Source organism: Saccopteryx leptura, chromosome 1 (assembly GCF_036850995.1).
Source record: "Saccopteryx leptura isolate mSacLep1 chromosome 1, mSacLep1_pri_phased_curated, whole genome shotgun sequence".
In the NCBI taxonomy this organism is placed as follows: Eukaryota; Metazoa; Chordata; class Mammalia; order Chiroptera; family Emballonuridae; genus Saccopteryx; species Saccopteryx leptura.
Genome location: NC_089503.1, coordinates 270,891,771 through 270,903,850, shown reverse-complemented (window position 1 = coordinate 270,903,850; position 12,080 = coordinate 270,891,771). Strand labels below are relative to the sequence as shown.

The window sequence follows — 12,080 nt, the reverse complement described above, 5'->3', positions numbered from 1 at the left end:
TAAAAAGTCAGTTCGTTTAGATGAACACTTGTTCTGCTTACCATGTGCTTTTTGAATGTAAATTGTCTATTCGGTATAGGATTTTATTAACGAAACACGGGAGTTTTTGTAAGAAAAAGTTTTAAAAGTTTCTCCTCCCCACCAATATGATGGTGGCCATCTGTTCTACGTGATAAATTACCGTGGTGTTTCGAAAGCTAAGGGGGGGCAGTGTGAATTTGGGGTCCTTATCCTAATGCGAAGACCCGGTATGCAGCAGTTATGTTAGATGTCTATTATGTTTGATCCTTATTATTGCTGTCACTTTTATTTCCTGTTAAGTCTACCCCTTTCCTTCTCAGAAGTCCTGAGACTTTTTGGAGGGAAGCTCAAAACTGCTGACTTGGGTTTGGAGGTTTATATATGATTGCTGTCAAGTAGCAAGGATCGTTAAAAGTGTGTTTGAAAAGTATTTGTCGTTTATTGTGTTTGTTGTTATGTAGAGAACAATTACTTGTAAAAGTATTTTCTTTTGATCATTTTAAGTTTATTCAAAAAGCAAAAAAAAAATGTGTAGAATTTAGTTTTGCCTGTGACTGATAGAGTGAGAGCTTAATATGGTAGGTCAATCCTTGAAATTATAGTTACTTTCTAGTCATGATCTCATTAATTATTGTCCTTTGTTGGATAAATTTCTTTGGATACTGACTATTCATGTTCCCTACCAAATCTTCTTGAAGAAAAGACATTCGAAAAAATTTAAGGTATTAAATGTTTTTATATAAGACATTTAGCTAATATATTTTATCCCTTGCAGGTTAAAACAAAATGAAGATTTTTTCTGAATCTCATAAAACAGTATTTGTTGTGGATCATTGTCCTTACATGGCAGAATCATGCAGACAGCATGTTGAGTTTGATATGCTGGTGAAGAATAGGACCCAAGGAATCATCCCATTAGCCCCCATATCTAAATCATTGTGGACTTGCTCAGTAGAATCTTCCATGGAATATTGTAGAATAATGTATGATATATTTCCTTTCAAAAAGCTGGTGAGTGTGAAGTACAAGCAAAATAATTTTGGGAATGTACTTTTTTTATATATATGAATTTACTGTAGATTTGACTTAGAACTGTGTGTTTACTACTTAAAAATGTGATATGTAGGCCCTGGCTGGTTGGCTCAGTGGTGGAGCGTCGGCCTGGCGTGCAGAGGTCCCTGGTTCGGTTCCCGGCCAGGGCACACAGGAGAAGCGCCCATCTGCTTCTCCACTCCTCCCCCTCTCCTTCCTCTCTGTCTCTCTCTTCCCCTCCTGCAGCCGAGGCTCCATTGGAGCAGGGATGGCCCGGGCGCTGGGGATGGCTCCTTGGCCTCTGCCCCAGGCACTGGAGTGGCTCTGGTCGCAGCGGAGCTACGCCCTGGAGGGGCGGAGCGTCGCCGCCTGGTGGGCAGAGCATGGCCCCTGGTGGGCGTGCCAGGTGGATCCCGGTTGGGCGTATGCGGGGAGGGGGGGTGGAGTGTGTCTGGCTGTCTCTCCCCGTTTCCAGCTTCGGAAAGATAGAAAGAAAAAAAAAAGTGATATGTAGAACTTCCCTTTGGGGTTAAATGTCATGTGTATTTAATTGGGGCCAACAGTAACAGTTAACAGTTATGGAGCACTTATGGGTGCCAGACATATTCCAAAGTGTTTTACATATATTACCTCTAATTCCCATAACAAGTCTATATGGTAGCTACTATAATTACTGGGATAATATTCCAAGTATATAATAACCGAACCAAATTGGAATGGGCATTGACCATTGATTGTTGCTAGCTAGCCTAAGCAGCAGGGATGTTGGCTGTAAGCAATTTGTCAGACTGTGCTGATATGTACCCTCTGAATTAATACTGCCATGTATCTTCAGAAATGAAGATAAAGAGAAGAAATTTGTCCTGAGTCATATAGCTAGTTAGAGGCATAACCAGAATTTGAACCTAAGCAGGCTGGTTGCTTATATTGTAGTTTTAGTGAATGAGTGCTATACTGCTGCAGGATTTGGCCATATTAGAAAGAAATACTCTTAAGAATGCTAAGTGGAGATTGCTTTTATCATTAGGAGTAAAGTTGCATATCGATAGACTTGTGTGTGTGTGTGTGTGTGTGTGTGTGAGAGAGAGAGAGAGAGAGAGAGAGAGAGAGAGAGGGAGAGAGAGAGAGAGGAACAGACAGGGACAAACAGACAGGAAGGGAGAGAGGTGAGAAGTAGCATCTTGTAGTTGCGGCACCTTAGTTGTTCATTGATTGTTTTCTCATATGTGCCTTGACCCAGAGGCTCCAGTCAAGCCAGTGACCTCTTGCTCAAGCTAGCAACTATGGGGTCATGTCTATGATCCCATGCTCAAGCTGGTGAGCCTGTCCTCAAGTGGCTACCTCAGGGTTTTGAACCTGGGTCGTCAGCATCCCAGGCTAATGTTCTATCCGCTGCACCACCATCTGGTCAGGCTAAATAGACATTTTTAAGTATAAAATTTTTCTTCAGGTTTCAGAATCTCTTTTAATTTGGGAAAGTAATTTGATTAGCCATATGTGGATGACTTACTGTCTGTCTCATTCTGGAGCAGCCTAAGCTGAGAGCTAGGCAGTTCTTAGATGGGTAGGCAAGGCAGTACAGCAAGGCTGAACATAGAGAATCTAATGTTAAACAATCAGATGTATTCAAAATTAAAATATAATTTTATTTGCATTTTACTTTAAAATTTAGAATAAAGTCCAAATCCATTATTTTGACTTGCAGTTCCTAAAGTCATATGGCTGCTCCCTATTTTTCTGCCCTTCTGTCCGCTCTATCCTTCACCCTTTTGAGAGTACTCAGAGGCCTTTGCATTTGTTGTTCCCTATACCTGTAAAGCTCTATCCCCAGCTCTTTCCATGGCTGATTTCTTTTGGTCGTTTTGGATTTTCTTCAGTTGCCACTTCTATAGAGAGCCCTTTTCTGTTCAGCCAACCCGAAGTAGTTACCTTATCTTCACATTTATCACTCTTTGAAATGACCTTGTTTGTTTATTCTCTACACTGCTTTCTTGTCATACAACACCTGCCAAACGCCTGCTTTCCCCATATTTTGACAGAACTATTTTAGCCCATATCCCCAGGGCTGAGAAGAGCACCTAACTTTATACTCGGCATTCTATGCCTCTAAAATGGATGAGTACCTCAGTCAGCAAATCAGTGCTATAGACTTCATATTATTTTACTTTTAAATTCTTTTTACTATCAACTATTAGCAAACTTTACATTTTGAATGTGATGTGATCAAATGGAATTGGGTTTGAATACTAATTATTTCTTTGTAATCTATTAGGTGAATTTCATTGTGAGTGACTCTGGAGCACATGTTTTAAATTCGTGGACTCAAGAAGACCAAAATTTGCAAGAGGTATGATTAGATTTTGAGCTATGGCCTTTTTGAAAATTATCTGAATGTAATATTTATTTAAAAAAATGCTTTAGACTTTTTTTAATCCATATAGTATTTGTATATAGTTTTTAAAAACCAACTAATACTGAAAAAAACCCAACTATCTCCATTGCAGTCTTTCCCCACTTCCTAGAAGCAAAATTTCAATTCTGGCCCATTTAGTATTTACTTCTTTTTTTCTAAATAAAATTTTTTACTTCCAGTTATTTATCATTGTTATTGATAAGGATTTACCTTTTATATTCCCTGTCACCCATGCCACTGTATGCCTGTCCCCTTCCCTTCCTTCATTGTCTCAGTATTCTTATATCAGAATTTTTGGGTAATTCAAATTTTCATGTTTACTTTATAAACTCTATATAAAGTGTTAATGACTGTTAAGTTAGATGATATATATGATTATTTCTTTCTCTTTCTTTAAGGTTTTATTGACCTGTGGTCGACATACAGTATATATAATGACATACATCACTGTATTAGTTTAAGGTGAACAGCATAATGATTTGACTTATATATTATTTCCTTTTTTGTACATTTTGTTCCTGGAATTTATTATTTCTTTTTTTCTCCCCCCCCCCCAAATTTGCTTAGTTTTCTGTGTTGTCTGTTGCTACTTTTTCTCTATAGAACTTTTCCATTTTTTTTTAAAGTCATAAGTGTATTAGAAATTTAGCAGTTTTATTTTATTTGTTTATTTATTGATTGAAAATCGTCTTGGAGTATAGTCTTCTGCTCCAGTTGAAACTGGGCACTTTCTAGGCCTGGTGTACTGCGTCATCCTCCTCTTCCTATTTTTATGAGCTTTTTATTCTTGTAGAGTGTAAGCTCCATAATTTCTGTAACTTACTTTACACTTTATTGATACTGAGGATATGGAAATTTCAGATTAGAAATACCTTTTTCCTCAAAATTCTAAGGGCATTACTCTACTCTTTTGTAGCTTCTAGTGTTGTTGAGAAGTCCAGCATCATTTTTCTTCATAATTTCTCTCTGAAATCTTTTAGTCTTTTCTTTCTGCTTCTTTTTCCTGAAATTTCTGTGATGTGCCTTGGTGTTAGTCTTTTCTCATTCATGTGCTATTATAGTTTTCAGGAAAAATTTCCTTGTATTTCTTTGATAATGTTGTCTCTGTTTTATGTCTTTCTAGAATGCTTATTAGTGGGATGTTAGACCTCCTGGATTAAACTCCTTATTCTTTTTCTCACTAGTTTATTTTTCTCTTTCTGAGCCTTTTCCCTATTTCATTTTAACCCTTATATAGAAACTTTTATTTGATTGTATTTTTAATCTCCAAGAATTTTGACTTATGCTTTAATTATATCCATTTTTGTCATATCCCTCTCTTGTTTTATGGGTATAATTTTTAAATCTGAGGGTATTTGTAATAGTTCATTTGAAGTTTTGTTTTTTTTATTTCTCTGTGTTCTCAGAGTTTTTTTTCATATTGAGACTTTTCTTAAATGCCTGCTTATATTTAGTTGTGCAGCCTTACTTAAAGACAAGTCACTAAACAGCGGATTAGAAGATCTGCATGTTGTGAAGCAGGTATTACTGACTGGGCTTCACTGTGGTTTAATGTAATTGTTTTCACTTGGGGACCTTCAGATGCAGAATCAACAGATCTTCTCTCTGGGACTGTTTTGAATCTTCAGAGAAGATCCTGCACTGTTCCACCTATATGCTGTAAACTTGGCTGTCAGCCTTCTGGGAGCCAGGGTAAAGAATCGAGTCTGCTGTGCAAACTTTCACAGTCTTTCTGTTTTTGGTCTAGTACTGTGCTCTAATATAGGAGGTATTAGCCATACATAGCTGCTATTAGCTATTAAATAACTACTGTTCAAATTTACATTAATTAAAATTAAATACCAAAAAATTCAGTTTTTCTGTAGCACTAGCTGTGCTTCAAGGGCTCAGTACCCCACAAGTGGATGGTGACTACCATATTGGACATGACAGATATAGAACATTTCTGATGGGCAGTACTGGTTTAGAGTCTTACCCTTACATGCTGCTGTGGTTTGTCGTATTCATGCTTGGTACCTTTCTGGTTCAGTTCCTCCAAGGAATGTCATTGTATATCTGGGGGGAATTGGAGAGATGTAGTCACATGGGTAGGGTGTAATGTAAGATCTGGGAGTCGCTTCTTATACTTACTTTAAGCCATTTGTTGTTTCAGATATCTTGCTTCACTCATTCTTATATGGTACTGGATGCCTCCAGTTCCTGAATTTCTCCTGAATTCTGAAGGCATATTATCTTACCTCTTTTTCCATGTAGGCACTTAGATTTCAGCTTATTCAGTCCTGTGAAGTCCATTACCATTCTTCCATCCATTTTGATATTCTTGTTGGCATCACTTATTTGCTCATCTCCTCTTCCATTCTCTTCATCTGTGTGGGTTTATGCCCCCCCTTTGGTATATGCATTTTAAAATTAAATTTTTTTTAAATTTAATTTTATTTATTTATTTATTTTTTACAGAGACAGAGAGTGAGTCAGAGAGAGGGATAGATAGGAACAGACAGACAGGAACGGAGAGAGATGAGAAGCATCAATCATTAGTTTTTCATTGCACGTTGCAACACCTTAGTTGTTCATTGATTGCTCTCTCATATGTGCCTTGACCGCCAGCCTCCAGCAGACGGAGCAACCCCTTGCTGTAGCCAGCAACCTTGGGTTCAAGTTGGTGGGCTTTTGCTCAAACCAGATGAGCCCGCACTCAAGCTGGCGACCTCGGGGTTTCGAACCCGGGTTCTCTGCATCCCAGTCCGATGCTCTATCCACTGCGTCACCGCCTGGTCAGGCTAAAATTAAATTTTTTACTACAGTTTCAGTGCAATTTTAGGAGGGAGCAGAAATAAACCCATGTTCAATCTATCAAGTTTAGCCTGAATGAGCAGTGGCGCAGTGGATAGAGTGTCGGTCTGGGACGCAGAGGGCCCAGATTCAAAACCCCTGACATTGCCAGCTTGAGCGCAGGCTCATCTGGTTACAGCAGGGCTCACCAGCTTGAGCACAAGGTCGCTGGCTTGAGCAAGAGGTCACTCAGTCTGCTGTGGCCCCCACAGCCAAGGCACATATGAGAAAGCAATCAATGAACAACTAAGGTGCCGCATCTCTCTCCCTTCCTGTCTGTCTGTCCCTATCTGTCCCTCTCTTTGTCTCTGTCACACAAAAAAAATCTATCAAGTTTATGCTTTTTGAACATTATTTGCCTAAAGATGAATATGAACATGAGAGACAGGCATTATTGAAATATTTGAATACATTGTTTGAATTATTTCATGTTAAAATTTTTCTGTTAATGGATGCACTTGAGTGTAAATAATCCCATCCAAATGTATTTTAGATGGAACACTTTTAAAGAAAGTGTGTTTATCACATTTGGTCTTAAAATTGTTCTGATTAATATTATAATATTAAACATATCTAACCTGTGGGGTGTGTAACTCACTCAAGGGGTAGGCTTTTATTGGCTTGGCTTTGCATTTATATTACTTCAGAATGTTCTATATTCTTTATTACTTGAAAAAATAATACTAAGGATTCCATACATTCCCCTGTGCTGTCTTTTTGCAATGGCATGTAGTCTGCTTTACTTCTTTTAAGAGGTACTGTGAAAAGCTGAAACTTCTTCAGTTGTGTATGAATAAAAATAAGTACAGATTTGTATAGATTTGTCTTATGTCACCTCTGCAATGCAGTAAAAGGTATGCATGTATTAATGGTAGGTATACTGATGATAAGAGAAATACTACTTTCTGCTTTCTGCAGGTCACAGCACCTTATATCATACTCATTGCTTTTAAATTGTAAACTGAAGTGGAAACTGAAGGCAACTATATTATATATCAAATCACTGTTTCAAAGAGGATATAAAGTAGTTGGCATTTTGCACATAATCTCTGTGTTAACATATTCGGTTCTTAGCTTTGGTTATCCATGTCATACCTTTCCCTAGATATTGTGAATAATCATGAGTAACATGTGAGGTAGATTGATTGAAGAAGGTTTGGGCTAGAAGGATTGTAGACATCTTGTGCTTTGACTACCTAATTGTAAAGGTGAAGGATCTGAGGCCCACAGGGCCAAAGGTTGTTTAACTTATATACCTGGCTCCAGGGCTCTGTCTTTTTTTTTATTTTTTAATTCAGTGAGGGGAGGGGAGGCAGAGACGAACTCTCTCATGCTCTCTGACCAGAGTCCACCTGGTATGCCCACTAGGGGGTGGTGCTGTGCCCATCTGGGGCTGTTGCTCCAACTGAGCTTTTTTTAGTGCCTGAGGTGGATGGAGGCCATGGAGCCATCCTCAGCACCCAGGGCGAACTCACTTTCATCTGCAAGAGGGGAAGAGAGAGAGAGAGAGAGAGAGAGAGAGAAAGGCTAGGGAGAGGGGTGGAGAAGCAGATGGGTGCTTCTCCTGTGTACCCTGACCTGGTATCGAACCTGGGACATCCACACACCGGGCTGATGCTCTCCCACTGAGTCAACCAGCCAGTGGGCTGTAGGGCTCTTTGTGTTAAAGCCCATAACTCTGTTCTATACATCTTAAATTTTATTACAAAAAAATTGTCAGCTTTCTTTCTGCTGTGTTCTGTAGTACCATAGCAGTCTTCCCCTACAATGGTACTTTTTATTAAGCTTCTATACACCAGTGACTATATAATTGTTTGTACTTTCTCTCTTGATTACTTTTTATGAATAGGTAATACATATGTAGTTCTAAAATAAAAAGTACATGTATACATACATGTGTGCATATGTGCATATATACATAGGTGTGTGTTATGTAGGTAAAAGGTAAACTTTGAAAGGTTTCCCACTCATTGCATGTCCCAGTTAGTGATGTGCTAGAGCCTGCTCATACCAACTTGGGAGAGCTATGTGCATCTCCCACCAACTTCATGTACAGAGAAGCTTAAAATCACCTGTGGTGAGAATATTTAACCATAGATTTTGGCAATCACTACAGATTAGGGCTTTTTTTCCTCCTCTTGGGGAATTGGTTTGCCAGCATATCACTGCTGATCCCCACAGATACTAGGTTTTTATAGGTCTTTCCAGAGTATCTTTATGCATATACAAAGCAAAGTCCTCCTACTTTGTTCTTTTGAAGATTATTTTGGCAATTTTGGGTCCCTTGCAATTCATATGCATTTTTAAATCTGCTTTTCAATTTCTATAAAGAAGTCTGTGATTCTAACAGGAATTATGTTTAATTTTTAGTTCAGTTTGGATAATATTGCCATTTTAACAATAGTATGTTTTCCAATCCATGAACATGATACATTTTCCACTCATTTGGATCTTTAATTTTTTTCAACAGTGTTTTCTAGTTCTCAGACTAAGATTTGCATTTGTTTTTTAAAATTTGTTCTTAAGTATTTTATTCTCTGTTGCTTTTGTAGATGAATTATTTTGTTACTTTCATTTTTGGATTGTTCCTTGCAAGTCTATGGCAGTACAATTGATTTTTTCACTTATTTATTTATTTAAGAGAGAAAAAGGAAGGCACAGTGAGAGGGGCACATCAATTTGTTGTTCTATGTATGTGTGCATTCACTGGTTGGCTCTTGTATGTGCCCTGACTGGGGATCGAATGACAACCTTGGCAGATTGGGACGACCCTTCAACTAATGAACTACCCAGCCAGGGCCTGAAATTGATTTTCACATATTAATCATATATTCTGCAATCTTGTTGAACTTGCTTATTATTTCTAATAATTGTTTATAGTTTCTAGGACTTCCTACATATAAGACTATTCATTCATCTGCACCATGGAGATAGTTTTACTTTTTCCTTTCCAATCTGGATTTCTTTTTATCTTTTTCTTCTCTTATTTCCCTGTGATGAGACTGGATGTCATCATTCTGTTTCTGATCACAGAGAGAAAACATCCAGTCTTCACTGTTAGCATGGTATTATCTATAGATTTTTCATAGATTCCATTTATCTGCTAAAGGAAGTTTTTTCTTCTATTTTACTTTGTTGAGTGGTTTAATCAAAGATCTTAGATTTTGTCAAGTACTTATCTTGTGTTTTTTGAGATCATGTAATTTTTAAAAATTGCTGTTGATATGATATTCACATTAATTAATTTTTGGATTTTAAATTAACTTTGCATTCTTAGGGTATTACCCCTTGGTCATGATGTATATAATTCTTGTTATATGTTGTTGCTTACCGTAATTCAGCTTGCTAGTAATTTGTTGAGAATATTGTGTCCATATTTATAAGATGCACTGGTTTATAGTTTATTTTTCTTGTGATGTACATGCCTGACTTATGCATACTCTTGCCAACATAATTGTTTCCCCTTTTATTTAGCTAATGGCAGCATTAGCCACTGTTGGGCCCCCTAATCCACGGGCAGATCCTGAATGCTGCAGCATTCTACATGGTCTCGTTGCAGCAGTGGAAACCCTCTGTAAAATTACAGAGTACCAACATGAGGCCCGTACTCTACTAATGGAGAATGCAGAACGTGTTGGAAATAGAGGGCGAATAATTTGCATTACTAATGCAAAAAGGTGAGACGTTAATCACAGTAATTCTTTCACAGAGAATTTTAATGTCCTGTTGCAGCTTGTCTTTTAAAAAGCAAGAACAACTTGTTAGCATTTAAGCATATCATAAATGGGCTTTCTAATATTGAAGCTTTGTTTATCCAATTCTAAAATAAAGACTCATTTCAGTGAAAACTTTAGGTTGTCATATGTAGGTTATTACTTCTCTCAATAGTTTTTTTTTTAATTGATTTTAGAGAGAGAGAGGAAAGGAGAGAGAAATATTGATTTGTTGTTCTGCGTACTTATGCGTCCATGGGTTGATTCTTATATGTGCTCTGACCTGCAACTTTGGTATATTGGGATGACAATAACCAACTGAACTACTTAGCCAGGGTCACTAATTTTTCAGCTGGTTATTTTGTGCTGTGAAGGAGCACACTTAAGACCAACCTTACTGAAGTAATTTTAAATGCCTGTAGTTAAACAGTGTGTTTAATTTTTTCTCTTACTATTTATTCCTTTAAGTTTGTTGTATCTTTTTTATGCTACTAGTGATAGTCATGTGAGAATGCTTGAGGACTGTGTTCAGGAAACAATTCATGAGCATAACAAGCTTGCTGCAAATTCAGATCAGTGAGTATAACCCATAAATGAAATAAATATTCCACTTTATAGTCCTATATTTCATTCTAATGATTTCAATAATTTTCATAGCAATTCATGGAATTCTCTTGAATTCTGATTCTACAAATTAGTCAAAAGGTATATTTGATGAGAAACTTTTTCCCCATTTTCCCTTTCACTTTAAAATTTTACTTTTTTCCCCATGGGAAAGGTAATTCAGAGCTATAACAATATATACATTTATAATGCATATTTGGTTTGATGGCTTGCTCTCATATTCTTTCAGATTTGTAACATGAGTAAATTCTTGGTGGCGTTATACACTACGTACCAATCAAAGCCTAACAAATTGCATTGTATGAATTTTTTTATAAGAAAAAAGCTATTAAAGATATGTTTTGGGCAGTTACAATGTTTAGTCTATATTAGATTGAACTATTACTAATTTACTTAAGTGGAGTACTAGTATTATTGTTAGTGAATAGGATTATTCTCACTAGGAGAAGCATGCTGACATATTTAGGAATGCTATATCATTTCCTCTGCAATTTATCTCTCTAATGGCTTAACAAAAAAGTATGTATCTATTTAGGTATATATAGAGAACAAATATGGCTATCACTTAGTGAGTCTAGTTTCAGAATATATCAGTATTCTTTGAATAGTACTTTTCTTCCCACCTTTCTTTAGGTTTAGAAGTTTTAAAATATAATGTTGGGGTTTTCTTTGAATAACCAAGTATAGGTCATGGTTAGTATTGATTGATTTTGTCCTTCAAAACGTTAGTAAAAAGGAAACTAATGCACAAAATATTCATTTTCTCTATGACAGTTATCATTTGAAAATTATATCTGATTATAAGAATTTCATTTTATATTATCCTTCAAACAGAAAATTTCACTTGAATTAGTCATTTAATGTTTATATAAGTACAACAGTTACATAGGTTTTCTAAATATTTAGCTTTTGTGTTAACAGTAGTATCTGATTATAGAAATATACTGTTTTGATATATTAAAGTGTCCATAGTTACCTGCCTAGGTTTTTTACAAAGAATATATTCTTATATTCTAAGTGAAAAGTTTCTCTTTAAGTCTCATGCAGATTCAGAAGTGTGAGCTCATCTTGATCCATACCTACCCAGTTGGTGAAGACAGCCTTGTGTCTGATCGTCCTAAAAAAGATGTAAGTGCAGAAATAGTGGAAGAAAAGGTTGTTATTAACATAATGCTGCTTGACTAGGCGGTGGCACAGTGGATAGAGTGTCAAACTGGGATGCAGAGGACCCAGGTTCGAGACCCCAAGGTCGCCAGCTTGAGCACAGGCTCATCTGGTTTGAGCAAAGCTCACCAGCTTAGACCCAAGGTCGCTGGCTCGAGCAAAGGGGTTACTCTGTCTGCTGAAGGCCCAGGGTCAGGGCACATATAAGAAAGCAATCAATGAACAACTAAGGTGTCGCAACGAAAAACTGATGATTGATGCTTCTCATCTCTCTCTGTTCC

At 37.1% G+C, this 12,080-nt stretch overlaps 1 protein-coding gene and 1 long non-coding RNA gene across 3 annotated transcripts in view; one reads left to right on the top strand and one right to left on the bottom strand.

Annotated features, from left to right (window-relative positions):
• Positions 1–12,080, bottom strand: part of LOC136383500 (uncharacterized) — a 97,131-nt gene that overhangs the window by 54,091 nt on the left and 30,960 nt on the right. The window lies entirely within an intron of this gene.
• The window catches only part of INTS13 (integrator complex subunit 13), a 32,919-nt gene that overhangs the window by 752 nt on the left and 20,087 nt on the right, over positions 1–12,080 (top strand). The window contains exons 2-6 of one of the 2 annotated variants that reach the window (XM_066353339.1): positions 797–1,032; positions 3,326–3,400; positions 9,773–9,975; positions 10,507–10,587; positions 11,673–11,763. In XM_066353339.1, the coding sequence (XP_066209436.1) occupies positions 808–1,032; positions 3,326–3,400; positions 9,773–9,975; positions 10,507–10,587; positions 11,673–11,763 (675 nt within the window). In that variant the 5' untranslated portion in view covers positions 797–807. The remainder of the gene's footprint in view (positions 1–796; positions 1,033–3,325; positions 3,401–9,772; positions 9,976–10,506; positions 10,588–11,672; positions 11,764–12,080) is intronic. The other variant, XM_066353347.1, reaches the window with a different exon arrangement.